General features: G+C 37.7%; 13 protein-coding genes and 2 non-coding genes across 15 annotated transcripts; 12 read left to right on the top strand and 3 right to left on the bottom strand. All coding sequences in view use genetic code 12, as the record gives it.

Moving 5' to 3' along the window:
* Positions 1-1,152: 1,152 nt before the first annotated feature.
* CPAR2_808410 (uncharacterized protein) lies at positions 1,153-2,709 on the top strand (the record flags this gene model as incomplete). Its single annotated transcript, XM_036808759.1, has 1 exon — positions 1,153-2,709. The coding sequence occupies one exon, from the start codon at positions 1,153-1,155 to the stop codon at positions 2,707-2,709; it is 1,557 nt and encodes a 518-aa protein (XP_036665464.1).
* A 1,245-nt stretch (positions 2,710-3,954) lies between these two features.
* CPAR2_808400 (uncharacterized protein) lies at positions 3,955-5,622 on the top strand (the record flags this gene model as incomplete). The annotated part of the gene is made up of 1 exon (XM_036808758.1): positions 3,955-5,622. One exon carries the CDS (start codon positions 3,955-3,957, stop codon positions 5,620-5,622), a length of 1,668 nt encoding a protein of 555 aa, XP_036665463.1.
* An 886-nt stretch (positions 5,623-6,508) lies between these two features.
* On the top strand, positions 6,509-8,065 carry CPAR2_808390 (uncharacterized protein; the record flags this gene model as incomplete). Its single annotated transcript, XM_036808757.1, has 1 exon — positions 6,509-8,065. One exon carries the CDS (start codon positions 6,509-6,511, stop codon positions 8,063-8,065), a length of 1,557 nt encoding a protein of 518 aa, XP_036665462.1.
* Positions 8,066-8,251: 186 nt separating this feature from the next.
* Positions 8,252-9,568, top strand: AFP99 (Afp99p; the record flags this gene model as incomplete). The annotated part of the gene is made up of 1 exon (XM_036808755.1): positions 8,252-9,568. The coding sequence occupies one exon, from the start codon at positions 8,252-8,254 to the stop codon at positions 9,566-9,568; it is 1,317 nt and encodes a 438-aa protein (XP_036665461.1).
* Positions 9,569-10,200: 632 nt separating this feature from the next.
* Positions 10,201-10,680, top strand: CPAR2_808370 (uncharacterized protein; the record flags this gene model as incomplete). The annotated part of the gene is made up of 1 exon (XM_036808754.1): positions 10,201-10,680. The coding sequence occupies one exon, from the start codon at positions 10,201-10,203 to the stop codon at positions 10,678-10,680; it is 480 nt and encodes a 159-aa protein (XP_036665460.1).
* A 340-nt stretch (positions 10,681-11,020) lies between these two features.
* Positions 11,021-11,500, bottom strand: CPAR2_808360 (uncharacterized protein; the record flags this gene model as incomplete). Its single annotated transcript, XM_036808753.1, has 1 exon — positions 11,021-11,500. The coding sequence occupies one exon, from the start codon at positions 11,498-11,500 to the stop codon at positions 11,021-11,023; it is 480 nt and encodes a 159-aa protein (XP_036665459.1).
* An 814-nt stretch (positions 11,501-12,314) lies between these two features.
* Positions 12,315-12,791, top strand: CPAR2_808350 (uncharacterized protein; the record flags this gene model as incomplete). Its single annotated transcript, XM_036808752.1, has 1 exon — positions 12,315-12,791. One exon carries the CDS (start codon positions 12,315-12,317, stop codon positions 12,789-12,791), a length of 477 nt encoding a protein of 158 aa, XP_036665458.1.
* A 548-nt stretch (positions 12,792-13,339) lies between these two features.
* CPAR2_808340 (uncharacterized protein) lies at positions 13,340-13,807 on the top strand (the record flags this gene model as incomplete). Its single annotated transcript, XM_036808751.1, has 1 exon — positions 13,340-13,807. The coding sequence occupies one exon, from the start codon at positions 13,340-13,342 to the stop codon at positions 13,805-13,807; it is 468 nt and encodes a 155-aa protein (XP_036665457.1).
* A 967-nt stretch (positions 13,808-14,774) lies between these two features.
* On the top strand, positions 14,775-16,358 carry CPAR2_808330 (uncharacterized protein; the record flags this gene model as incomplete). The annotated part of the gene is made up of 1 exon (XM_036808750.1): positions 14,775-16,358. One exon carries the CDS (start codon positions 14,775-14,777, stop codon positions 16,356-16,358), a length of 1,584 nt encoding a protein of 527 aa, XP_036665456.1.
* Positions 16,359-16,696: 338 nt separating this feature from the next.
* On the top strand, positions 16,697-16,978 carry CPAR2_808320 (uncharacterized protein; the record flags this gene model as incomplete). Its single annotated transcript, XM_036808749.1, has 1 exon — positions 16,697-16,978. One exon carries the CDS (start codon positions 16,697-16,699, stop codon positions 16,976-16,978), a length of 282 nt encoding a protein of 93 aa, XP_036665455.1.
* A 1,138-nt stretch (positions 16,979-18,116) lies between these two features.
* Positions 18,117-18,572, top strand: CPAR2_808310 (uncharacterized protein; the record flags this gene model as incomplete). Its single annotated transcript, XM_036808748.1, has 1 exon — positions 18,117-18,572. One exon carries the CDS (start codon positions 18,117-18,119, stop codon positions 18,570-18,572), a length of 456 nt encoding a protein of 151 aa, XP_036665454.1.
* Positions 18,573-19,525: 953 nt separating this feature from the next.
* CPAR2_t_cp_Arg(UCU)_50 lies at positions 19,526-19,598 on the top strand. The gene has a single exon. It is a non-coding gene; the product is annotated as a tRNA-Arg (tRNA).
* Positions 19,599-19,617: 19 nt separating this feature from the next.
* On the top strand, positions 19,618-19,690 carry CPAR2_t_cp_Phe(GAA)_51. Its single transcript has one exon. It is a non-coding gene; the product is annotated as a tRNA-Phe (tRNA).
* A 317-nt stretch (positions 19,691-20,007) lies between these two features.
* CPAR2_808300 (uncharacterized protein) lies at positions 20,008-21,315 on the bottom strand (the record flags this gene model as incomplete). Its single annotated transcript, XM_036808747.1, has 1 exon — positions 20,008-21,315. The coding sequence occupies one exon, from the start codon at positions 21,313-21,315 to the stop codon at positions 20,008-20,010; it is 1,308 nt and encodes a 435-aa protein (XP_036665453.1).
* A 1,492-nt stretch (positions 21,316-22,807) lies between these two features.
* CPAR2_808290 (uncharacterized protein) lies at positions 22,808-24,772 on the bottom strand (the record flags this gene model as incomplete). Its single annotated transcript, XM_036808746.1, has 1 exon — positions 22,808-24,772. One exon carries the CDS (start codon positions 24,770-24,772, stop codon positions 22,808-22,810), a length of 1,965 nt encoding a protein of 654 aa, XP_036665452.1.
* Positions 24,773-27,071: the final 2,299 nt, after the last annotated feature.

Genomic DNA, 27,071 nt, shown 5'->3' with positions numbered 1-27,071 from the left:
CCGTGGTAGCGAAAAATTATGACTCAGCGGGGAACAAAATGGTAGCGAGATATTGATAAAGCAGTGAGGGAGCTTTTTCGTTATGGTATGGTGCACACTACCCTGATCTCAACCCTCAAGAGGTGACTTAACTTGTAAGTTGTCTAGATAGGGATGATAGTAACCCTAACTAAAAACTGCTGCATCAGAGTTCTTTATCTAACAACTACTTGACTAATGATTTTGCCTGCACTGTTTAGTTCAGTAATGTCCATTACTGTGTGGCCCCGATTTTCAATTTGAAAATTGACAGCGCCCAGCAAAATATGGAACAACTTTTGAAACTTCGACAAACCTTATATGTATTAAAAGAAAAGAGAAGATCCCCCGAAAGCTGTCAATCTTGTCTCTATTATGTCACTGTTTGGAACCCGATTGCCGAAGTTCCCAACCTGTTGGACGTGTTATTTTGATACGAATATACAGATATGGTTCAATAACGAAAAGAGCGGGGTTGTTTAACTTTACACTTTTTACGATTTTGTTTGATGGTGGAAAAGTTGTGGTTATGGAATGTCGATTTTGAGGCATTTTGGAAAAAAACTTTGGACACCTTATGTATTGCCAAGAAACAGATCATGTAGAAGGGCTTTTATGTCAATGTAGTTTTGCTTTCCCCTCCTTCCCTCCCATCAAGTATCCTCCACTTTTACATTACATTTTAAACTTCGGGCTAAATTAATGTCCGGACGCTGCCGCGTCATATCTCCCCCGCAATCATAAAAAAGAAAAAGAAAGAAAGAAAGAGTAACATTAATCTTGTTTTTGTGGTCTATTTTATACATGTGTGAGGCTGCAAAAGGCACTAAAGTTTCAGAACATGGTAGTCTGGTATTGTTCTATAGAGATGCAAACAATGCAAACATTAACAAAGTTTTCAATCACCTTATTTGTCTACCTCCCCCACATTTTTGGAAAACGTTTTTGTTGAGCTTTAAAGCCTATTGTTTCTCGGAGTAATTGCAGATAAGGGTAACGTACGATTTTTGAGTTCAGTGGGTTTTGCTTTCCCCCCCCCCCCCCCCCCCCATTTTCATAGGCAAATTATAAAAACAGCACAGTTTTCTGAATTCATGTGTGTGGTATCTTCAAGCAGCTCCACAACAACAAATGATGAAAGACAAAACAGAGGTGGAGCACGTATCCCCTTACTCATCCCACAATGATCATATGGTAGAAGATGACAACCACAATGACTTGTTTAATGAAAAACCAGATTTGTCTTGGCCATCAATCAAACATTATTTTGCCACAAGAATACCAAACATGTTAGACTTGCCCTTGTATCATCAAGAAAAAAAATGGTATCAAGTAGTAAACCCAATACCTGGTTTGAAAGAAATGACAGCATTGGACTGGAATTTCTACGGGCTAGGATTTCTTGCATGGTCGCTAGATTCAATGGATTTTTTTTGTGTTTCTGTGTCAGCTTCGGAAATTGCTGCTACTTTGAAAGTAAGTGTGACTGATATAACTTGGGGTGTGACTTTGGTATTGATGCTTAGATCAGTAGGAGCAATCATTTTCGGTATTGCTGCTGACAAGTTTGGTCGAAAATGGTGCTATATAACGATATTGTTCCTTTTCATTGTTGTTGAGATAGGTACCGGATTCGTGCAGACATACAAGCAATTTCTTGGAGTGAGGGCAATGTTTGGTATCTTGATGGGGGCAATGTATCCTATTGCTATGGTGACGGCAATTGAAGGACAACCAACAGTTGCAAGGTCGGTATTATCGGGATTATTCTTACCTGGTTACTCATTCGGTTACATTTTAGCAATGGTGTTCTATAGGGCTTTCTCGGGCACTTACAAAGAAGGTGAAGGTTGGAGGAGCTTGTTCTGGTTCAGTGCTGGATTAAGTGTGTTGTTGATTGCTTGGAGACTTGTTATTCCTGAATCCCCCGATTTCATTAAATTAAAAGAAAAGAAGAAACGGTTCAATGAAAAGAATAAAGTCAAACATAAACTCATTGACATGAGTGTTTTACAAACGTTGAAAACAGAGTGGTTGTTGTTTATTTACCTTATTTTCTTGTACAGCGGGTGGAACTTCACTACACATGGTTCACAAGACTTGTATGTTACAATGTTGACAAAACAGTTTGATGTTAGTTTAAACACCAAAACGGTTATTGTTGTTGTGAGTAACCTTGGAGGAATGATTGGTGGTATCATAATGGGTTCAGCTTCAGAACTTTTTGGACGAAGACTTACGGTTATCATTTGCATGATCTGGAATGGAGCTTTTGTATACCCATCTTTCTTCAATGCAAATAGGAATTGGTGGGCTTACGTTTTTTTGAATGGTGGTGTTATGGGTGCATGGGGTATTTCATCAGTTTATTTGCTAGAGGTTGTGAATAAAGCCAATAGGGCATTAATCTCAGGTTTGGCTTATCAGTTGGGTAATTTAGTCAGTTCAGCTAGTGCCACCATTGAGGCTCGTATTGGAGAGAGATTCCCACTTGAAGGTGGTGCTGGAGACATGTACGATTACGGTAAGGTGATGTGTATCTTTTGTGGTGCGGTTTTCGGCTACATGATAATATGTGTCTTGGTAGGACCCGAAAAGTTCCACAATAATTTGCATGTGACTGACGATGATGAAGTGCAGCTCGAAGAAGGAAGCATTGAAGATGATGTAAGGTCAGATAAAAAGATTTAGTTATTTATAATGAAAGAGATCATGTTTACGCGGAACAAGTTGTTGTATAGTGTAGGGATTTCCAAAGTCAATATCACTAGAATCAATCAGTGGTCTAGATGTTGCAGTTGTTTCATTCAAAGCTCGCACCAATGAGCTTGATGTGAATGTTTTCCATTTTCAGATGAAAGGCAACCCCAATTTAAAAGGATGTCATGTTCCTATGGAATTTCTACAAATTGGTGGCTGTCATGAATGATATCTCTCCATGATAGTGCAAAAGTGTGTACCCCCACAAGTATTCTAGTGCCACTAATTTCAAACTAAAACATGCTTATCTCGAAAAACTGGCGTATGTCTAAACTGCGCAGTTCATAAAGAAGTTAAAGCCTGTGGAATCCAATACTAAAATTTGGCTTGACACTTCTACGAGAGGGGTATCTTTGATCACCATTGAGACTAAAATGATTGGTCATTTTTTGGAAGCTGTCCCCTCTCAATACATCCTCGAACTAAACTAGTTCATCCATGTTTGAGTTTGCGGTTGGAGATACCCGCTTCAAAAATGGGGCAATGATGCAAAAATTTGTTATTGTGTTACATGTCTAAATTGAACTTAAAAGTGGCCAAAAGTCTTGTTGATGTGGGGAATTGCCCTCTTTAGTAGACAGTAACAGGAACTGGAAAGCAAATCATGAAATTACCCAGCAGAAGGTGACGTTGTTAAGTCACCAGTGGTTCAAAGTAAAATGATAACTGCGTTAATTTTCCCCATCCCTTGCAATGAATGATGACAGCAGTGGCAGCTCCAGAAAGTCCACAACCAACTTGGTCATCGAGTCATGTTGTGTTTCAAGGATTGGCAGGTGGAGACTGGGTGGATTACCCGTCTGTGTTTGGGTTTTTGGGTCACCATTTCATTTGTACAGTGTGAAACACACCTGTTAATCTACGCATTTTGTGCAAGCAAGAAGCTTTTTTAGTTTAGCACTGTCTGAAGTGGAAGGCGGAAAATATTACCGCTTCAGTTCGAAGAATCATTAACCAATGTTGTAATCATTCAATGTGTGCTCTAGAGAGGATACAATGCAATTTTTTGGTTTTAGATTATGCACGGTGACTAAAAGCGCATCTAAAATTGACCAACAAATTCATCCCCCTCCCCCTCGTAAGTAGCCCCCAAGTGCAATGTCCTGATGATATCTATTTAAAGTAGGATCAATTACCAAGTCCTTGGGAGTACCCCTAATCTCTTGAGTCTCAACCATGTCTGACGAAGAGAAACACCAATTCAAACACGATGATTATAACTTTCCGCCAGGAACAGTACATCTTGTGGATATGCAATCTACTTTAAATGTGAAGAAAGGCGATGGTGATATCATTTTGCATCCACAACCATCATCTAATGTCAATGACCCATTAAGATGGTCGAAGACCAAAAGAAACTTGCAGTTTGCATTACTTTGGTTCTGGTCTTTTATGTTGGCTCTCAATATGAATTTCATGACACCGTTGTTTTCTGACTGGGTAGTGGAATTCAAAACCACGTTTTTTGAGTTAGGTGTTGCTATCGCTCTTGGGTATTTGGGATTGGGAGTCGGTGTATTATTTATTCAGCCAACTGCATTAAAATTGGGAAAGGTTTTCGTTTATCGATTGGGAACGATTCTCGCCATTATTACATGCATTTTTGGCTCCCAATCCAAGAATGTCGGCTACTTTCACGCTTTTAGAATATTGGCTGGTTTGGCTGCATCTCCTGTAGACACTTTGGTGGAAATTTCAGCAAACGATTTGTTTTTTCAACATGAGAGGTCTACTGCATTTAGTTCATTAATCTTGGCCTTATATGGGGGAACAGATTTGGGTCCCGTTGCAGCTGGTTATATTTCAGATAGTATGGATTGGAGTTGGTGCTACTACATTCTAATTATTATATTCGTACCATTGTTGATACTTCAAATCTTTTGGATGGAAGAAACTACATTCAGACGGTCTACGAATGAAGAGGAGGAATTAGAAGATGAGATTATTGCTCAAATCAAATCACATGAAACTGGAATTTCTGCAAATTCCCCCACTAACAAAGTAAAAGACACCATTGATGTTGTTGTTGAGTCCAAACCTGAAGACGAGGATCAAGTTAAGTTGACCTACTGGCAAAAGCGCAAATTGTATCACACAGAGCAAAATGACACAAGATCTTGGATGTGCATCTTCTTGAGACCTTTGTACCTACTAACATTTCCAGCTATTGTTTGGAGTGGTATGATTTACGGTTTTCAAATGTTTTGGTTGTCATTAACTGTGAATACACAATCAGCAATATTCTCAGCTCCCCCGTACAATTTCAGTATCAATAATGTTGGATTGACAACATTGGGGCTCTTTGTGGGCAGTGTGATTGGAATGTTTTATGGAGGACAGTTTGTGGACTGGTTTGCAATCAGAATGGCTAGACGTAATAATGGTATCATGGAGCCAGAGCACAGATTACACACTATGCTTATTCCTACTATCTTGAATGCAGCCGGAATTTTGGCATATGGATTGGGCGCTTACTACGGTAGTCACTGGGCAATACTTGTTGTACTTGGGCTCGGTTTCATGGGTTTTGCAATGAGTTCATCGGGTGCAATTTGCTTGGTTTATGCTGTGGAGTGTTATGAAAAGTTGGCAAGTGAAAGTCTTGTGTTGATCTTATTTATTAGAAACATGATTGGTATGGGGTTTTCCTTTGCCATTTCCCCTTGGATAGATGCACAAGGAATGATGAAAACCACTTTTACCATGTTTGCACTTTCAGTAGCAGTTAATGCAACGTATCTTATTATGATTTGGAAGGGAAAGGCTATCAGGCGTTGGTCTAAAGCTCGGTATGAAAGAGTAAGTGTTCCGTCTTACGGGGACATTTTCAAGAAAAATAAGTGAGTGGGTTCTATGGTATGTCTTAGGGGTACCTGATTTGACCAGGAATTGTAAAAGAAAATAGTGATATTGTGTTTGAAGAGGTTAATAGAGAGCAATAAAGCAAGTCCGAGTTTTGTATTTTCGTTTGATAACACAAGAGCTTATGCTCAGCTGTACTCCCCATGAATTTCTCTTATCAACTGCTCTCTAGAAGAGCCACTTCATTACTTTCTCAACTCGGTAATCACGGATAAAAATATACATCTACTTTCATCCCCGCTGGTATTAGGATGAGCGGGTTGACAGAAGAAAAGGGGGGTCAGGAACCGGTTATTTGTGATGAAACGTGTCTGACTTCTCAAAGCCAACTCTTCTAGAAACTTTCAAATTAGCCAAGCTTCCACAGTCATCTCCTTTATCCGGAAGGACTATGAATACCCTCCCCACTTTGCGTCTTTACCCAACGTAATCTGAAACTGTGAATTAGACTTTGTCGCACAAAATGGACATATTCCCCACAGAAAATAAATTTCATAACAAATTTTCTTGACATTGTTTTTGTGATACCTTGAGAGCATACACCTTTTAAAGCAAGTAGTGGCTGCAAAAGGGATTAAAAATCTCTCTTCAGTTATCATTTTATCTCATTTCGCAACAATGTGAAAACAATCGAGTAAAACGTTGCTGGGAAATGAATCAGACGGAGATACAACACTATCATTTTCTGATGAATCGTTCTCTCTCCGCATTCGCGGAAAGGATTTCACTGTAAGGCAGTTGATGAAAACTTGGCAACACAGAACAATTGGTGATGACGGCTCCTCAACAATACAAACCAAATCTCGTGTATTTAAGTCAACAGTAACTCCTTGATTTATGTTGATCTTTAGTCTCTCCCCCAAACAAAATGAAAGATAAAGTTGAAGTTGAACACATATCACCTTACTCGTCATCGAGTCATCAGCTGGTTCTTGAGGATGACCATCATGATTTATTTAACGAAAAGCCTGATTTATCCTGGCCATCTATCAAAAACTATCTTGCCACAAGAATTCCAAAGATGTTGGATTTACCATTGTACTACCAGGAAAAGAAATGGTACCAAGTCCTTAATCCTATTACTGGCTTAAAAGAGATGTCAACTTTGGACTGGCATTTTTATTTCTTGGGTTTCCTTGCTTGGTCATTGGATGCAATGGACTTTTTTTGTGTTTCTGTGTCGGCTCCTGAAATTGCTGCTACTTTGAAAGTAAGTGTGACTGATATAACTTGGGGTGTGACTTTGGTATTGATGCTTAGATCAGTAGGAGCAATCATTTTTGGAGTTGCTGCTGACAGGTTCGGCAGAAAGTGGTGCTATATTGCGGTCTGTGGATTATTTATCCCCGTTGAAATAGGTACTGGATTTGTACAAACCTACCAGCAGTTCTTGGGAGTTAGAGCTATCTTTGGTATCTTAATGGGTGCTATGTATCCTATAGCTATGGTGACGGCAATCGAAGGTCAGCCGACAGTAGCTAGGTCTGCGTTATCTGGTTTGTTTGTTCCAGGATACTGCTTTGGATACATCTTGGCAATGGTGTTCTATAGGGCTTTCTCGGGCACTTACAAAGAAGGTGAAGGTTGGAGGAGCTTGTTCTGGTTCAGTGCTGGGTTGAGTGTGTTGCTAATTGCGTGGAGATTTTTGATACCTGAATCTCCTGACTTCCTTGCAACGAGGGAGAAAAAAAGGCGTTACAACAAGGTGAGTAAACCCAAGTTTGGGTTTATCGACAAGAGTGTTTTGCAAACGTTGAAAACTGAATGGTTATTATTCATCTATCTTGTATTGTTATACAGCGGGTGGAACTTCACTACCCATGGTTCGCAAGACTTGTACGTCACTATGCTTACCAAGCAGTTTAATGTGAGTATAAACAAAAAGACTGTGATTGTTGTTGTGAGTAACATTGGCGGCATGATTGGTGGTTCCGTTATGGGAAATGCCTCAGAGCTCCTTGGCCGAAGACTTACTGTTGTCATATGTATTCTTTTCAGTAGTGCTTTCTTATACCCATCTTTCTTTGATGCGGATAAGAACTGGTGGGCCTATGTTTTTTTGATTGCTGGTAATATGGGATCTTGGAGCATCTCATCAGTGTACTTGATGGAGGTGGTTAACAAAGCGAATAGAACTTTAATATCAGGTTTGGCGTACCAATTGGGAAACTTGGTTAGTTCAGCTAGTGCTACAATTGAAGCTAGACTCGGGGAACTGTTCCCACTTGAAGGTGGTGCCGGAGACATGTACGATTATGGGAAAGTCATGTGCATATTCTGTGGTGCTATTTTTGCTTACATGATTGTCTGCATCACCCTTGGACCTGAAAAGTTCCACAATAACACAGACGTTGGAAATAAGGAAAGCGTGGGGATGGAAGATACAGAGAGTAAGGAGAAAGTCCAACTCAAAAGCTTAGATTAGTTGTGTATAATGTGTAAAGGAGCTTTTTACCTGTGCGCAACATTTATTACCTCTTTTGGAAATCGCGAAATTTGGAAAAAATGTTGGGGGCATGAAAATGAAAATTCCGCTCATATTTGGAACCATATAAATAGAATAGCCCCGACACGAGATGCTTGTGCATCTACACAATCAGTAGATCATTTGATGCATTTTTGTTGGTTTATACTTTCAGCAGCAGCTGCTCATTACCTTGCTGGCTCGTCCTTGCTCGATCAATTGTACGGTGATTTGGTACATGAAAATTATAAGCAACCCAATTTTCAACAAATTACCTTTTTTACAGAGGAGGAGAGTTATGATGTGTATTCCAGTCAAGAGCAAAAACTCCCCGATGCTTATTATGAAAACATTGTTCGTAATCATTTAAAAACAAGACCTGAAGTTAAATACCCTGATAAGGACGATGTCTCGGACATTGAAATGGACCAAAATATGTTTGGAGGTATTGTCACATATGCACATCTCCCACATATCAATTGTTTCAAGGGTAACCAAGATAAGCCAATAGACGTGGCAATTGTTGGTGCGCCTTTTGACACTGGTGTTTCCTTTAGACCCGGTGCTAGATTTGGACCTGATGCAATTAGATCAACCGCCAAAAGACTAAGTTACCCATCATCTACCAAGAAGCAAGGCCCAAAGAATAGGCACAGAAAAAGCGATGAGCTACACAGCTACTCCATTGTTGATTGTGGAGATGTAGCAATGAATCCATTTGATAATAGGATTGCATTGAATCAACTTTATCGTGGTCATAGAGCAATTGTCAATAATCACAAAGGTAAAGTGTATCAAGTGCCACGAGTAATCACAATGGGCGGAGATCATACTATTACATTAATGGCATTACGCAATTTGTATGAGCAATGGCAAAAACCAATCAAGGTCATCCACTTTGATTCACACATTGACACCTGGGATCCAAAAAAATTAGGTGGGGGCATCACCAATTACATGAGTTTGAATCATGGAACGTTTTTGCATTATGCTCATGAAAAGGGGTTCATTGTTGATAAAGGTAATTACCATGTCGGTATTCGTGCACCATTGGTTGATCCTGGATTCGACCTGAGGCATGATGCTGAATGCGGATTTGAAATCATTGAAGCTACATCAATTGATAGGATTGGAGTGCAGGGCATCATTAAAGAGTTGGTTGAAAGTTATACAGCAGAGGATGTTAAAGAAGGCACCCCTGTGTACATTTCTGTGGACATAGATGTTTTGGATCCAGCTTATGCACCCGGAACTGGAACAATGGAAGTTGGCGGTTTCACAACAAGAGAGCTTTTAGCGATATTAGATGGCTTGCGAGACACCGATTTGGGTTGTAACATAGTGGGTGCTGACGTTGTTGAGGTCAGCCCACCGTATGATACAAATAGTGGGATAACTGCTTTAGCTGCAACTGCGGTGATTGACTCCTTGTTGAAGATTATGGTTGACAGTATTCCGTTGTGAACTGTTGGTTGTGTAGTGGCTTAGAGATCTCTGAGAAGAATTGACGTAATTTTTTAGGCAAGAGAAGCTAGTTTAATTGTAAGTGTAACAACAAAGGTCATGTTCACGGACACAAAAGTTGTCGTATAGGAAGAGTGAAAATAGGGGCAGGGTGTGATGTATAACTTCCGTTTGTGCTACTATCCCCCTCTTTTGCAGCCATAAAGTTGACACCTTTTAGGGGTAGATCTGTTGTAGTGCGAGCTTGGAGGTGGGCAGTGAGCTTTGTTTATTTGTTTGTTTCCAAAAATAATTTGGTAAAAAAAAGCGTTTTGTGTTGCAATTTTTGCAACTTCCATGCAGTTCGATGACGTAATGAAGATTCCAATTACACAAATTATTTCAGGATCTGAGGTTTCAGGAGCAAACAATAGTATCACAATAGAGTGTAACCAATCAGTTGCTTTGTATGACAATATTCAAAACAAACAACAGTTACCATGTTACTAATAATAGTTGAACATCTGATGAACGAAAAGGGTACCCAGAGAGGGACATAGATCAATATATAAAGCACCTGAAGTTTCCCTTCTTTCCAGTCCACTCCATCTAGTTATCAACAATTGAAAACCCACAATCACATCATCAAAAAAATGCAATTTTTCAAATCAGTATCACTTTTAGCTTTAGCTGCTCAAGCCTTTGCAGGTTTATCTCAATACCAATTCTTTGCCAAAACGGGTAACAAAGAATTAGATGGACATGGTTTATACTATATTCATGAAGGTGCTGCTATCAACTATTATTTCCTTGCAAACAATACCGAAACTTCGTCAGCTTCTGTTGTTACTTACAATGACGAGACTCAAGAGTTCTACTACCAAGTTAATCCCCAAATTAGGTTTGTATTGACAGTCCTGGGAGGCATTTTGCAATTGAGTGCTGGCGAACCATTAAAGACGTCAATTGGAGATGATGGTATTATTTCCTTCAATGGCAGTGAATTGTTGAGTGTGGTGAAGAGCATTGATGATCCATATGGATACTCTAAAGAAAACTTTGCAGTTACTGTTAAAGATGACCATGGTGGAATTCCAATCAGCATTGAAGCAAGAAAGTACGAAAGTTCTTAGATTGAGGTTCGTTGGCTAGCCATTGTGGAGCCAGAGTAAGTAGACTATTATAAAGAGAAGTCCTTGAGAGTATCGAAATGTAGTGAATTGGAGCTGTAGATTCACGTATTATGCATAAGGGACCTAATGAGATTAACAGAAATTACATTGTTGTTTTACTATATCATATATTTCATAATATGAAACTGTCGCCGTGGCATATCTACAAGAACACAAGTTTGAAGCTTAGAGGATCAATTAGCTCTACATTCAGGAACCACCACTGTCATTTGCATTTCAACTAGTATTCTAGCAAGAATCTATATACCCAACTCTAGATATATGCCATTGTCTCACATTATTACGATTCATATTTTCTTGCAATAATAGTAATCGCAAAAGAATTCTCGACATCTCTTGTAAGAACACCATAATTGAAGTCAGAATAGCCTTTTGGATCACCATAGTTTTTTGCTGCATAAAGTTTTACACCACTTCCAAAGTAAACTTCGCCACTTGCACTAATTGGAGCCTTCAATGGCTCACCTTGTCCGCTCAATTGAAAAATACTGTTTGTGTTAGTAACGAAATACTTGGCTTGTGGGCTAACTTGGCGGTGAAACTCTTGAGTTTCATTATCGTAAGTAACAATTGATACTGAGGATGCATCTGTGTCATTTGAAATAAAGTAATAATTGATGACACCCCCTTCATTATAGAAATACAACCCGTGACCATCAACTTCATCGTTGTCTGATTGGGCAAAGAATTGATACTGAGTTAAAGCACCTAAAGCCTGTGCAGCAAAGGCCAAAATGAAAACTGACGTGAAGAATTGCATTTTAAGTGGATTCTGAAGTGTTTGGTGAAGTTGTAACAACTCACAAGAGTGTGACTTTTGTCTCATATATGTACTCCTTCGTTGTGTTTACAATCCAAACTATAAATAGCAACATTCACTCTTGTTCGATGTATTATTGTTCCTGCATTGTTCAATGCCCCCTTACATTAGGGCTTGGACAATGTGGAGTTTAATGAGCATCTTCGGATTTAACAACGTGAACTCCTTTTATAAATCGGAACAAGTTGCAAAGCTCCAAGTTAGTACAGTTATGTGACGTTACCAAGAAATTTCGGGCTTTAAACCGATACATTGACATCGAAGCTGTGAACTGTAGACACCAGATGACTTTTGCTTACTCCGACTTCTTAATTCCGCTGTGAGTAACCACAAAAGGATGTGCAACAAATTTAAAAACGTTTGCCCTCCAATAGGGGGATAAGGTCTCCTCTAGTTCAGCTTCATTGTTTAGTGTACAGATAGTGTTTTTCAAAATGCTACTACATGGCATTGCAAGCCTTAGATCTTATTTTATGGGACTGTTTGTTTCCAAAAATAGAACACGGTTATAAGAGTATGCAAGGGGTCAAGTTTCGGGATTAAGTTGCAAGAATATCAAAACACTAGTAACATACCTTCTCTTGATAAGTAGAGACAGTGAACACGTCTTCCTTGTAAAATTTTGCACAGTTCATGGAGTGAGTAAAGCTTCCAGTCCGATGAATATATAAACGACAAACTGCAGCCCTCATTGGCCTCATGATTGTATCAATCGAAACTAATATTTAGAAATTACCAAACAACTCTTAACGCTATGCAATTCTTCAAGCCACTTTCCATTTTGGCCATTGCTACTCAAGCCTTAGCTGAAGTCACTAGATACCAGTTCTTTGTCAAGTCAGATAACAAGGAGATTGATGGTCACGGTTTGTACCACATTAAAGAGATTGATCCTGTTGAGTATTATTTCATTTCCAACAACAACGCTGACACTGCTGCTTCTGTCGTTGAGTACGATGACGTGCAGCAAGAATTCTTTGTTGAAGTAAAGCCGGGTATCAAAGAGTTTGTTAGAAATGTGGGAGACATTTTGCAGTTTAGACCAGGACCACCATTGAAAGCTACAATCGGTGACGGTGGTATTCTTTCCTTCACCGGTAGTGACTCATTGTTCGCAAAGAAGGACATTCATGACCCTAACGACTACTCTAAGAACAATTTTGCTGTTCTTATTGGCGGTCAAGGTGATGGAATTCCATTCACTATTGAAGCAAGGGAATACGCTGACTGAAGGGGCTCAAGGAGTGGCGCAGGTTATTTAAGGTGTTCTTTTATTTCTTATTAGATTTTATAGTCGAAAACACGAAAAACATTGCGTCTTGATTTGAAGTAATGTAGTGATGGCTTCTATATTTTGCAATCTAGTGTTCAAGAAAAATTATTGCAATGAACATCTTTCACGAAGTGAGGGAGCGTATGGGGTTAGCTTCACTATATTAACGTATTTTTGGTGATGAAGAACTTTTGAGCTTGTTCGATCGTAACTCCTAAATACCGGAAAAGCTCTATTTAAGATTTACTGTGAATAGAATTCGATTTTCACCGTTTATCCTAAATCCGAACTGGTATATTTTTGATTTCCAAAAATAAAACCAAAACATAGGCGATGCCACAGTTTTGAGCTTACAATACAAATATAACTCTCTCGAAAGCAAATAAACTAACAGGAAAGCACCATACTGTATGTGTTGTGTGCACTGGTCATTATATAAACCAACTAACCCCAAAGTAACGATTTTCTGCTCTTCTTGGTATCATACTCATAAATTTGTATCGGATATGCAACTATTCCAATACATCTCAATCATCGCCTTTGCTGCTCAAACATTGGCTGCCAAGACTCGCTATCAATTCTTTGCAAAATCTGAATATGACGAGATTAATGGACATGGATTAACTTTTCTTCCTGAAGGGGATGCAATTGACTATTTTTTTGTTCAAAATGATGGCTCAACCCCCGCTTCTATCTTAACGTATAATGATGAACAACAAGAATTTTACTTCCAAGTTACTCCTAATTTGAAACTTGGCCTTACAAAAGGTGGGGATATCTTACTGTTGAGTTTGGGAACTCCATTGAAAGCTGATATTGGTGAAGATGGGATAGTAACTTTTGATGGTAGTGACAAGTTACATGCAGTTCTGCACCTCCATATATCAAATACTGGAGACAACTATGCCGTCATTGTGGGGAATTTCAAAGGCGGATTTCCGTTTACTATTGAGGCAAAGGAGTATACAAAATAGAGCTTTTTGGCTTTCCCATTTCTTTTACGGGCTCAATAAATTGAAAGTACATACGATAGTAACAGATTTGTAATCATGAATGAATGTTTTATTTATTGTCTTGTTGTATGTAATAAGTCATCGCAAATTGTGACTAAAAAGTCGATCAACGACTAGAAACACCACTTTTGGTGATGTCGCTTAGCTTAATCGATACTCCGGGAATGTGCATTCCAAGATAATAAAATGTATAAACTTTATCTATCTATTCAGTTTTGTAAAATACAGTTACAAAATTGTACGTCATAACTGCTATATTTCTGCCAAGAATTGCGCACCGGAGCTTAACAATAAATAATATTCGAACGACGTGATATATGTCATGCGTCGCAAAGTAACGTTTGTGGTTGCGTCGTCTATGCGGCAGCTTGCGCTACATTGCATCCCCGCAGTTTTCACAACTTGCGCTATTTTGAACCAAGCAAAAAAGCACATAAATGTAACATGAAAATAGATCTTTTAGAATTTTGGCTGCAAACACGTACAAAAAAAAAAATACGAAAACAAACGAACTTGATACAAGAAAATACCCAAACTCTTTAGAGTTTGACCGTGGGAAGCCGATAACTTAGTTTATGTGAACGCCGTGCAACTCCACAAACTTTATACACCTTTCCCTTTCCCCCCCTCCCCCCACACACACACACGTCATCCCCTCATCTCCGCCCTCCGAAACTTTGTTTTGGTGATAACATCTTGCCGAAGAAAAAGGCACGTCCAATAAGAAAAGCTCCGGAATGGGTGTCATGACCAAGAGGGGAAGAGAAAACGGTGAGGGGAAAGCAGCAATTCTCTTTAGTTTGGCAATCACAACCCCCCTCAGAAGTCTTTGCAATTGAAGTTGACTGAGGGTATAAAAAGAGGTAAAAACGAGTCACCCCTTGCAAGAGTGAATGGGTTTTTGCGCCAATTTTCTACCATCACAAATATGAATGATCCTAAAGATACGGCCACTGCCACGGTGGACGAATTGACTCCGTATGATAGTGCCAGTAATGGTTCAACCCGTCCTTCCAAAAATGATTTGTTCAATGATAAACCCGATTTATCAGCCAAAGGTGTATCCAAATACCTTTCAACACGGTTGCCTACTTTGCTTGATATACCATGGCGCCACACAGATGAGAAGTGGTATAACGTAATCAACCCTATCCCAGCATTGAAGGAGATGACATGGATGCAATGGAATTTTTACTTGTGTGGATATTGTGGTTGGGCAATTGATGCTATGGATTTCTTTTGTGTGTCAGTTGCTGTTCCTGAAATCGCTGTTACTTTAGGCGTTAGTGTTACTGATATCACTTGGGGTATGACTTTGGTCTTGATGTTTAGGTCCATTGGTGCCGTTATATTTGGTATTGCTTCTGATCGATATGGTCGAAAATGGACATTTATTGTTCTTTGTGCATTGTTTGTTGTTGTTGAAATTGGCACTGGGTTGGTGCAGACATATCACCAGTTTCTTGGTGTCAGAGCACTATTTGGAATATTGATGGGTAGTATGTTGCCAGTGACCATGGTTACTTCATTGGAAGTACAACCAGTTGTGGCTAGATCGGTATTGTCGGGATTCTTCTTACCTGGTTATTCATTTGGTTATATCTTAGCAATGGTATTCTACCGTGCTTTCTCGGGTACTTTTAGAGAAGGGGAAGGATGGAGAAGTTTGTTCTGGTTTAGTGGTGGGTTGAGTGTCTTGTTGGTTGTTTGGAGATTATTGCTTCCAGAATCACCGGTGTTTCTCAAAATGAAGGCCAAAAAGAAGAGATTCAATGAAAAGAATAAAGTTAAACACAAGTATATTGATACTAGTGTATTTCAAACATTGAAGACCGAGTGGTTATTATTCATCTATCTTGTTTTGTTGTATAGTGGTTGGAACTTCACCACACATGGAGCTCAAGATTTGTATGTGACAATGATTACCAATCAATTTGGAGTGGGGTTGGATTTGAAAACAATTATAGTTGTCGTTAGCAACATTGGTGGTATGGTTGGTGGTATCGTGATGGGCTCGCTTTCCAAATTGCTTGGGAGAAGATTGACGGTGATTATCTGTATGGTCTGGTGTTGTGCATTTGTATACCCTTCCTTTTACAATGCCGACAAAAATTGGTGGGCCTATGTCATGTTGAATGTGGGTGTTATGGGTGCATGGGGAATCGGTCCAATTTATTTATTGGAAATGGTCAACAAAGCCAACAGAACTTTATTAGCAGGCTTGGCTTATCAGTTGGGTAATTTGGTCAGTTCAGCTAGTGCTACAATTGAAGCTCGTCTCGGTGAAGAATTCCCACTTGAAGGATTTGAAAATGGAGTTTATGATTATGGTAAAGTCATGTGCATTTTTTCAGCAGCTGTTTCAATTTACATGATTATCTGTATATTTTTGGGCCCTGAAAGGTTTCATGCTAATATGCATGTTATTGACTCGGATGAGGAGCTTGAAGAAGGGGAAATGGATAGTGATAAGAATGCGTCCAATAATGATCAAAAGATTGCAACCAAGTAGGGAGATATCTAAGACGTAAAATTAATATGATTGATGATGTTTTTTTATTTCAAAAGTAGCAACGTTATTTAGTGTCGTGCATGCAACTCTTCTTGCTATAAGTTGGCTATGTAAAAACGCTTCGTGGTAACCCCTATTTGAGCTATAGAAAGATATCTTTGTTGGTGGGTGCTGTAGGATAAACATCAAATCACAAAAACTTTGAAATTTAGTCGTGCCTCACGCAGAACGGGGATTAATGAAGCGCCTAAGCCTTACCACAGTATAAATAGAAGTGAATCGCCAATGTGCTTTATAATGTTCGATGAGTATACTAGATAAACTTAGATACGACAGATATGGCAGATCTCCATAGGATATTAACACCGTTATCATTAGAGAGGTATAGCTCATGGCCAAAAGTAATTGACCCTTACACATACGAGTTCGTTGGACCTGGTGAAAGCGATTATGAAATAATAATCCAAACGATGAAAGAAGACGGCACTGTTACTGATTCTATCAGATTAAACACTACAGTACATGCAGATGATTGGTTGAACAAAGTTGTCGCCCAGTTGAATTCAGAAGACGCTGGCAATGAAAATGTTACATGTGAGCTGAATGTTGGTGACAAATGAAATACGTCGAAGATATCATTTCCATGTGTTTTTTAAATTGGGTTAAGTACGGAAGTATGTGTGTTATAATTGTGTTGAGCTCATATTATCACGTGTAAGCTCTTTTACAAATAAAACATTTTCTTTTCATTGATACTCTTTGAATTGAGTTCTTCTTGCTATCTGTTGGCAATCTGTGGGCGATTATTTTGAAACAATAACTTTATCTTTTAGTCTTATTAGGTGACACTTCACGGAGATACCTTCAATCATATTGTAGCCGACCTTTTAAACAATAAAAATGCTAATTCATTAAACTTGAATTTTTGTTGGATATATGGTTAGTTAAGACTGATTACATTTTTACCCAATCAAATCAAGTTCAGAGAAAACAAGCATGATGACACGATGAATTTTGATATTTGTTGGTCAAGAGTTGCGCTCTGGACGTGATTGTTTGAAGTATACAAATCCTAGGGTGTTATGAAATTAAGCGCTATATACAAAAGATTACACAAGAAAGATTGAGACGCAATAAAAGTATGTGAAAAAGCTGTTATTGTGTAAATTAACAATGTGCACCAACTTGGCGTTGCTTTGTCTACTGCTACAACCGAAATCAATCCAGCATACTAAATAATCAAATAAGTACCGGTGCTCAAGTATCGGATCAAATCAATCAAGAATCAGCAGCAATTACAAAACTATTCGAATTAACCAATCTACGTAGTTACGAAAGCAACAGGCAGTGACTATAAAGTAATTGTTATTTTGTAGGAAAATAAAACAATCTCGCCACTTTTCTACAACTAAATTCTGTAAAAGGTAATCAGAAGCTGCTCGTGCTCTTGACTAAACTCCGCGAACCTTGCTCAGTGATTTGCCAACATGGTCAGGACTGGTTATCCGGTTTTCGGTATGTCACAAACTTGAATTTAATTAAAAATGTCAAAAAAAATGCGATAACTAAAAATAGACGCACTCCACGTGAGCGCAAAAAATAATAGATCACATATGGAAACACAATTTAAACCCTGTGGAGGTTGAAGTTAATGGTTGTTGAAGCCCTTAAACCTTACCACAGTATAAATAGAAGTGAATCGCCAATGTGCTTTATAATGTTCGATGAGTATACTAGATAAACTTAGATACGACAGATATGGCAGATCTCCATAGGATATTAACACCGTTATCATTAGAGAGGTATAGCTCATGGCCAGAAGTAATTGACCCTTACACATACGAGTTCGTTGGACCTGGTGAAAGCGATTATGAAATAATAATCAAAACGATGAAAGAAGACGGCACTGTTACTGATTCTATCAGATTAAACACTACAGTACATGCAGATGATTGGTTGAACAAAGTTGTCGCCCAGTTGAATTCAGAAGATGCTTCCAACGATGGTTCTGCTACCTGGGAACTGAGTAATGTGGAAGCGGTTGGAACATCGACAACAAGCACGGACAATGATAACAATTTCCCTAAAATTGCCCTCTCATCATGCAGCCAATTTTGCAACTATTATTTTCATTGCAGGTATGACTGTACTAAGTGCAAGTCATATTATGGTTCACTAGCAGGTCACACACATCGTAAACGTTGTGTTAGATGATTGAAGGCACATAGGAAAGGTAACAAGAAAGGTGCAACAAAAGAGAGAAAAGGCAAAAAATAACACAAACACAATCAATTATATCTTCAGGTTATTTTCATTTCGGTTTATCCAATTTGCGAGAAATCCATTATTTTTAAATACAGTTTATTTCGTCGTGACTTCCATTTATTTGCCTATGTATATATCAAACATACTTTTTGTTTCAATTTTACTAGTACTGAAAACCTCTCCTCAGTTGCTCATATTTGTGTAAATGCGTCTTCAAAGTTTAAACAATTTTGAAGTGGAAGTTTCAACACTAGGCCAGTTCACACTGATTAGAGCTACATCATTGTCAGAATTGTGGAGAAATTACTGGGACAGTTTTATTTGCAACCCTCTCCTTCTCTGACTCTGAGTGATATTCTGTGAAAAGGGTCGATGCTTTTTGCAGTATTTTGTTAGTTTGTGTTGATTTAGGTCGTCGTTGTATTCAATGAAGCCATAAGACGCTATATAGCTAGGTTGGCCTCTAGTGCAACATACTTTGTTTCTGCTCGTGTTGAGTGCCTTGTATTGCTTTGCGTTTGGTAGTTGTCACTTCCGTATGACATTTGAGGCAATACTTGTAATTATTCAGCATCAGGAGTAACTATCTTTCAAACCCGAATCAAAGTACCTCATAGTTTCATTCACGTTTGAAATGTTTCGCTAAACATATTAGCGTTCTTCAACGACAGTTTGCAATCAACTTGGTGCAAAAAATTTGTGAAAATTTACAAAACTTGCGCATCTCTTAAGCACACAACTCAAGAAAAAACGACCAAAACTTACTTACCAACCAAGCTTAAAAGAGACCAATAAACTGACTAATATCTTCAAATTGCACATTTCAAGGATAATTCAAAAGCGAGAAAGTCACAGAATTTACAAGGTGGGGAGAAGCACGTAGATCCCAATCAGCAAGATCAGCCTGCGTGGCGAAATGGTTATCGCTTTTGACTTCTAATCAAAGGATTCCGGGTTCGAATCCCGGCGTGGGTTCTTCTTTCAACTTATTAACGCGGCTTTAGCTCACCTGGGAGAGCGTCAGACTGAAGATCTGGAGGTACTGTGTTCGAGCCACAGAAGCCGCATATTTTTTTTTTCTTTTCTTAAACTTCGTGTGTGGTGGTGTTTGATGGAGTAGTGTTGTCGTATTATCTGTAGTATCTTTGTTTGTTCCTTCTTTTTTTTTTTTTTTTTTTTCTCTTTTTGCAGCAGAAAGTAAGGAATGGTTAGTTTTGAAAACAAAATTCTGGCTGATGCATTTAACTGGACAAGAGAGGCCAAGAAAAGAGAAATGAGTGGGGAGCCAGTAGTCAGAGTTTTGTTCAGGTACCATCAAAGTCACCAATAAAATTGTCAAAATAAGTATATAAAACGAAATATACAGTCTTCTCCTTCTCCATGTTCAATACATTAGGTATAATTGATCACCATCAGATTCAAAACAGCTCTCCATTGAACAAGAGGAATCAAAGTGGTTATAATCTTCATTTTGTAAAATATTTAAAAAATCATCATCATTCCAATCCAAGTCAACACTGGACCCTAATTTAATTTTATCGCCAGACATTCCCAGGCCAACGGTGGTGGTGGATACTTCAGTAGTGGTCATGAATAAGATGTTCTCCACAAGTTTCACATGACATTGATAGTTTGCCTCCTGGTTCAATTGTTGATTCAATTGTTTGATTTCTTGATTTTCAAATTCAATCGATTGTCGATTACTCATTGGACACATTTGCGACTGTGATTGTGATTGTGATTGCGAAATTGGTAATGATGCAGAGTCGATGCTCAACTTGTTGATGAATTCGTGCAAATTGTACAAGTTTGTCGTGCGATGCAATTTTTTAGGGATTGATGTGGATATGATGGATGAGGATGGTGATTCGGGCATGATTGAATTTGATTTGTGCCTTGTTTGGGTATTGTTGGTGGTAAATTTGGAATTTTTGGTGTGGTATGTATAGTTTGAATGTTCGTTACTTGTTTCTGCTGTGTGAATCGATGAAAGGTCTGAAGATGTACCATCTTCACTATTACCGCCATCATCATCAACACAATTGATTGAAGATTGGTCAAAAATGGAGTCTGATTGTGATGAAATCGTTACCGGGCTGATATGGGTAGATGTAAACGCAGTCGTAGTCGCAGTCGTAGCCGCATTCGCATTCGCATTCGCATTCGCATTTGCATTTGCATGATGATTATTGGTGATGGTTTTGTTATTATGAACTTGGACATTGTTACCAGCAACATAGGAATACCTATTGTTAGTTCTAAGCATTCTTGCAGTTGCCATTGCAGCCAAGTTGGTGGCCGCTGCTGCCTTAGATTCCGAATTCGAGAAAATGATAGATGAACGACGGTTCAAATTAGGCGTGCTCGATCTAGTCTTCAACTTGGAGTTTTGATGATGGGTTTGTTGTCGCTGGTACATATTTTCTTTATCATCACAATCGGGCGATTCCAATAAAGTTTTAGTTGTAGCAGTTGTGGTGGCGGAGGTATCTGATTGTTGATTCATTATAGGTGAAGATATTTTCAAGTTAAGTGCAGATATACTAGTACTCAAGGGACGTGATTTCCTCTTTTCTTGTACGTCAGTGGATCCAGTTCCGTTATTACTCAGTCTTTTGAAAGCACTGAATAGTTTCGAAGTGGATGAGGTCTTTTTCTCGTTGATATCGGATATACTTTGACTGCGCAACATAGTGGCTAGAAGGCGGAGGAGGAGAAAAAGGTGGTGGAAAGGGAAATAGGGCAGGAGGCAGTAGCTGTGGTTGCAGTTGTCGGGTGTAGTTGGTGGTACAGTTTTCTCGTGTGATTTTGGTTATCGAACGAGTTTGAACAGGAAAAAGGCAGTTGCTAATTATAATTTTCAGCCTTGTATAATATTATATATCGTGAACAAAATGTAACTTCAAACTAGCAGCTCTGAAGGAATGATTGGTGTCTTCTTGTTGATAGTGATCTAATTCTCCACAGTGTTTACCCAAGAGTATCAAGTCGAATGAGTTGTGATATATATATATATACATATATATATATAGTCTGTCTCCTTCCTTTCAACTTCTTTAGCCTTCCTTTTTTGTCAGTTCTTTGATTGATTTGTTTACATTGTTTTTATTGATTACACAAAAGGCATAATGTAACTCCTTTCGATGTACTTTTACATACAATATGTAGAATATTACACAAAAACACGAAAAATCAATCGTAATTTTCCAATTACTACTTCTGTCATAATTATAAATACATCGGTTTGTAGCAAACAATAACAGCTAACCAATACATCACGTGATACCCCCGCAATCAACTGGACACCATCGCCCTGTTCCAATACCATAAACGCATCCATCTTCATTAACACTTTACTGAATCCAACTATCTTTCCCACTGTCTGAAGTTCAAAAGAGAAATACAATCAATAAAAACGCCTTTGAACTGACTGCATTTTTATTTTTTTTAATTTTTTTGGTCTAAATGGTTTAGAACAAGCCTAAAAAAGAACTATCCGATTTCGTTTAAACGAGCCAATTAATTATATGTAGCTACTCTTGAGCGTTTAAAAGAACATTCAGTCCAGTAATATGACGAACAACAAGTTCATTTTAAAGCCTCATGAGGCTAATCTTTGCTATAACCCTCTCTTTCTTTTTACTCTTTACACAAATCTCCTTTACAAAATCATCGTCAATCAACTAATGACCAATCAAATTACCCAACTTTTGATTACTCACCTTTATAAGTGCAATCACTTTGGCAGCAATATGTGCATTACGGTATCACATTCTCACCATATTTGTAAAATGGAATTACAATATAGTTTTTGGTTTTGGGTTATCATCACACAAAAGAATCCTTTTTTCCCTTTAAACAATACCAAATTGACAAAAAAAAAAAACAAAATAACATGCGCTCAAGGATACGCGTGGCGCGTTTTTCTTTTTTTTCTTTTTTGTTTTAAAGAATCTCACAAATGTGGTGTAAGCATCAATACATGTATGGAACGTAGTGGCACAAGTATATCGTCATTGGCACTCACTTTCAGAGTTATGGGTTCAATGATATCTCATATTAGAACAGACTCAACTATGTTATTCTTCTTTACTCTGTTCAATTTTATTAATTACTTTATTCAAGTGTGTCTTATATCCAAAAAGGAATATCCAATAACATCTCCTAAACCTCATCGGTCCACCTCACTGTTTCCAAAAGTTAAACTTTGTTTGATCCTGCATAACATAATCATCATCATACAGCACCAGACTCAACTTATCATCGCCATCATCTCTTTTACTGTTTCCCACCCATTCATTCAATTGTCTATACTCATCATCACGAACTTTTTTCTTCATGTACTCGTCATCATAATCATCTTCATCAGGACTTTCAATAGCAGAGCCTCCGTTTTCATCGCTCTTCCCCACCGCGGGACACAATTGTGAATAAATCGGATGCTCATTCTTGAATCGTGTCAATCGAAACCTACTCTTTTTAAAATAATCTTGCTTGGGCACCGGTTGTCCATATTTGTCCAATCCACTAAACGTCTTTGCAATATAATTAGTTATAGGATCACGAACAATTGCTTTAACACCAGGGAACAAGTACAATTTGATTAGTTCATTGGTATGTTTGCCGCCAACTGGTTTCAAGTTGAGATATCCGAAGTTTTCAAACACTAGATCAATAGTTCCATAAAATGGTGGGATTAGAAACTTGTTGTAGTCTAGAAGTGTTTTGCCATTGATGTTGATGGCGAATTTATTTTGTAGTGGTTGTGGTACTCCATTCTGCAATAATGTGTCAACTTTGTGTATATTACTGAATATATGTGGTTGGATATTGGTGACATTACGCAACTGGTATATGGCGCTTCTAGGTAACTGTAAAAACCCCAACCCTTCCAAATTGACAACTTGAGGTCCTTTGATGGTCACATAAGGTGACTTGTACAATCCTTTGGTAAATGTTGATGCGCCTTTAATTAACCGATGAATATCTTTTGAAGATTTAAATGAATCGTATAATTTGTGCATGGTTTTGGAATCCGAATTGAATCCTGGTACGTCATAAACCAATTTCAACCCGATTTCCACGGGGATGATATCACGAGTGAACCCCGGTAAATATGAAATTCCAGGACCGACTTTATTCATAAATGACGTGACAAATTTTTGTTTCACTTTATTGATCAAACTTGGTGGCAATTTGACATTTTCATGTTTACTATTCAATTGCAACTGTTTTTTCTTTTGCAATTCTTCATCAAGTAAAAGGCTCTTGATTAGTGTTGATTTACCACAATTGGCGTTACCTATAATGTAGGATCCATTAGGTATGAAATGATACAATTGTTGACATGACCAATTATTTTTACCCAGTGATATGAAAACATGGTTGCGAGGCACTCCATATTTGATGTATAAATAATCTTGAATAAATTGTTTGGTGTAATTTTGTGACGCCTCTTTAGTCTTTTCAATTAAATTATCAGTCTTGGTCATGATGAAGTATACATATTGAGGTTGACGATAATTGAAAATATCGGGATTGATACCCATGGGGAAATCACTAGCACTGAATAAATAAACCACTGGTGAGTCAATGGGGATGTTGTTTAGAACATGATTTAGTTGATCAATGGGATAATTTTTCGAATCCATTTCGTAGTTGGAATTGTATGTCATTTGTCGACATCGAATACAATCATGGCTATTTTCGTCTGGTTCAACCGTATACAATTTCTCAATTACTTGACGTACAGTTTCACCATCCTGATTAACTGAGGAGGAAAAAGAAGAAGAAGAAGAAGAAGAGGAGCAAGAGAAAGCATCTTGCTTCTTTTCTGGTGGATTTGTAGTAAATGTGTTACTTAGTAATAATTCCTGCTCCTCTGGAGGTAATTCATTTTTCAACTTATCAAACACTTGGTTCTCGTGTTTAATATACTTTTTATCATTTGATTTAGACGTGGCTTCATTCTTTGGTTGAATAAAGTAACCAGGCTTTGTGGGATCAGTAGTTTGTAATCGAATTCCACATGACCGACACTTTGGCTCTAATTTGTACAAAAATGGTAATGCGATGTTTGATTGTCTTCTTATGAATGTATGAAGAAAGGAAGTGGAAACTGGAGTTTTCAATAACAGTCGTAGCATCATTGCCGTTGTTGAGTGTGTATACCTTTGATGGGCATCGCTTCTAATTACACACAATTTCTATTTTTTACTTTGAAATCTATGCGTTGTCGCGAATATTCAATGTCGCAAGACTTGGTAGTGACACAGGTCTAATACTGCGAAAATAACATGCAACTGTTGAGTTAATTTGCATGCATTAGACATGTGCTTCAAGGTAGTGTGTATCTGTAAGGGAGCTTTTCAACAACCACACGTTTCCAGAAACTGTTCCCTTTATGTGTGGGGGGATTCATAATAGAGAGAGTAATTTGTAGAAGTGGTCAAACTTGATCATGGTTCGTGAATGGTACGTCAAAGTATATCGTGTCTTGTGTAAACATGTTTTAAAAAGTTATGCAACAGTGTAATACTGGCACAAAGTAGTTTGTTTGATTGGCTCTTTTTTTACTAGTCAAGAAAGGAGGGGAGGTGTTACATAGGCATCTCTATTTCAAGTCGTCGTTGTGCACTGTTTTGTTTTGTCTATGGGCTTTTAGTTGTGGTTTGTATTGGCTCATAACCATTTTGGTTATTTATTTGTTATGCAATGGTTTTATACATATATGTAGGGAAGGACAAAAGGAAGTTGGATGATTTTGTTTCCAATGAGTATACAGAAAGAGTAGTGTTCTAATGTGATTTTATAGGGCTAGAGTCAGTTACATAACATTTGAGAAGAGGCACTTTTATACATATCATAAAAGCTAGACTTTTTATCAACTAGTGAAATCTATTTCCTCCCCCCTCTCGGTTAAAATGGTCAACAGTTTTTTTTTTGATCTGCAGTATCGGACTTAAGCGGAGTTGTCTTAGATAAATATTTAGTGTTATCATCATCATCATTATTATTATAAGTTATTATTATAAGTTATTATTTATTTTATTGATTAAACGAAAGGAATATTATTTCAATTAAACTCCATCACATTTGTGTAGTAAAGGAATTTTAGTTACAGAAGTAGAAAAAAAAAAAAAAAAAAATTTTTAATAATATAATAATATAATACACATGTATAAAAATTCCTCATCGGGTAAACAAGGAGCCCAAAATAAAAATAAAATAAAAATAAATTCAAACAATAGAAGGGAAAAAAAAGAAAAAAAAAAAAAAAAAAAAAAGGAGAGCAATATCAAGGTTACGATATAACACAAAAAACTCTAATCAATTCTTGAAAATAATAATAATAATAATAATTGATTATTTTTTGTTGGTACAAGGGGAAATAGCAAACGAGAAGGTAAAGAAAAAGAATAACAATGTAACTTTAATAACACAAAAAACCCAAGTGTGTTGTTGATGGATGATGATGATGATGACGTATTTGCACACTAAACCCACCACATCTTCTGTACTTGCCAGGGCTTTTTTTTTTTCAATGCACACATCACGCACATAAAAGAATACTACGAATACTACTCTGTTCCCGAAGAGGTATTGGATAAGAGTATAAATACATTTACTCAATGGTAATAACATGGTAATAACATGGTAATAACATGGTAATGGCCTGATGATAATAAAGACTATAAAAAAAGAAGAAGTAGAACAGCCGGAAGAAAAACACAATAACAAATTCACATGTAACTGTCAGAGTGATAACGAATTAGGAGTTTTTATGGTCATGCATTTTCTTCTTCTTCTTCTTTTTTTTTTTTTTTGCTGCGGGTTTGCTGCTGTTGTACATTCCACTGGGGTGAAGTCTATATACATATATACATAACACTCTGATTTCTCCATCTCTCTAACTGTTTCCGTTTTGAGATCATAGTGAAAACTATCTCCTATTCTAACAATTTCCCCATTTGAGAAAAAGATCCAAAGGTGCGCTTGTCAACTTTAAATCGTGATGTTACCAGAGTGTGTGTAACAAATACATCGATGAGAATGACTAATTAGTAATCTTTTACATATATATATATATATATATATATATATATATATATATATATGCTCATGAGTTCTATATTACTCTTCTATTGTTCTAGACCAATAATGTAGGAGCCACACACACAGACACACACACCTATATGCTAGTTTTGATCATCATTAACATCCACACTAAACACAATCCTGCAAATGTACCTTGTACTGAGGAAAGAAGAATCGTTGCATTGTGTATGTATTATATGTATGATCTAAAGACTGATTTAGAGTTATTATTATTCCACATGTCACATAACATCTAACCATACATTTAAAGACAGAAGGAAAGCTTACAATATTTTGTTGTTGGATGGGTTGTGTGTATGCATTTTGTAAAATTATACCTCTTCTATGATA

The sequence above is a fragment of the Candida parapsilosis genome, contig 005807 (assembly GCF_000182765.1).
Source record: "Candida parapsilosis strain CDC317 annotated contig 005807".
NCBI lineage: Eukaryota > Fungi > Ascomycota > Pichiomycetes > Serinales > Debaryomycetaceae > Lodderomyces > Lodderomyces parapsilosis.
Note: the sequence above shows the minus strand (reverse complement) of the source record. Positions and strands in the feature narration are given on the sequence as shown.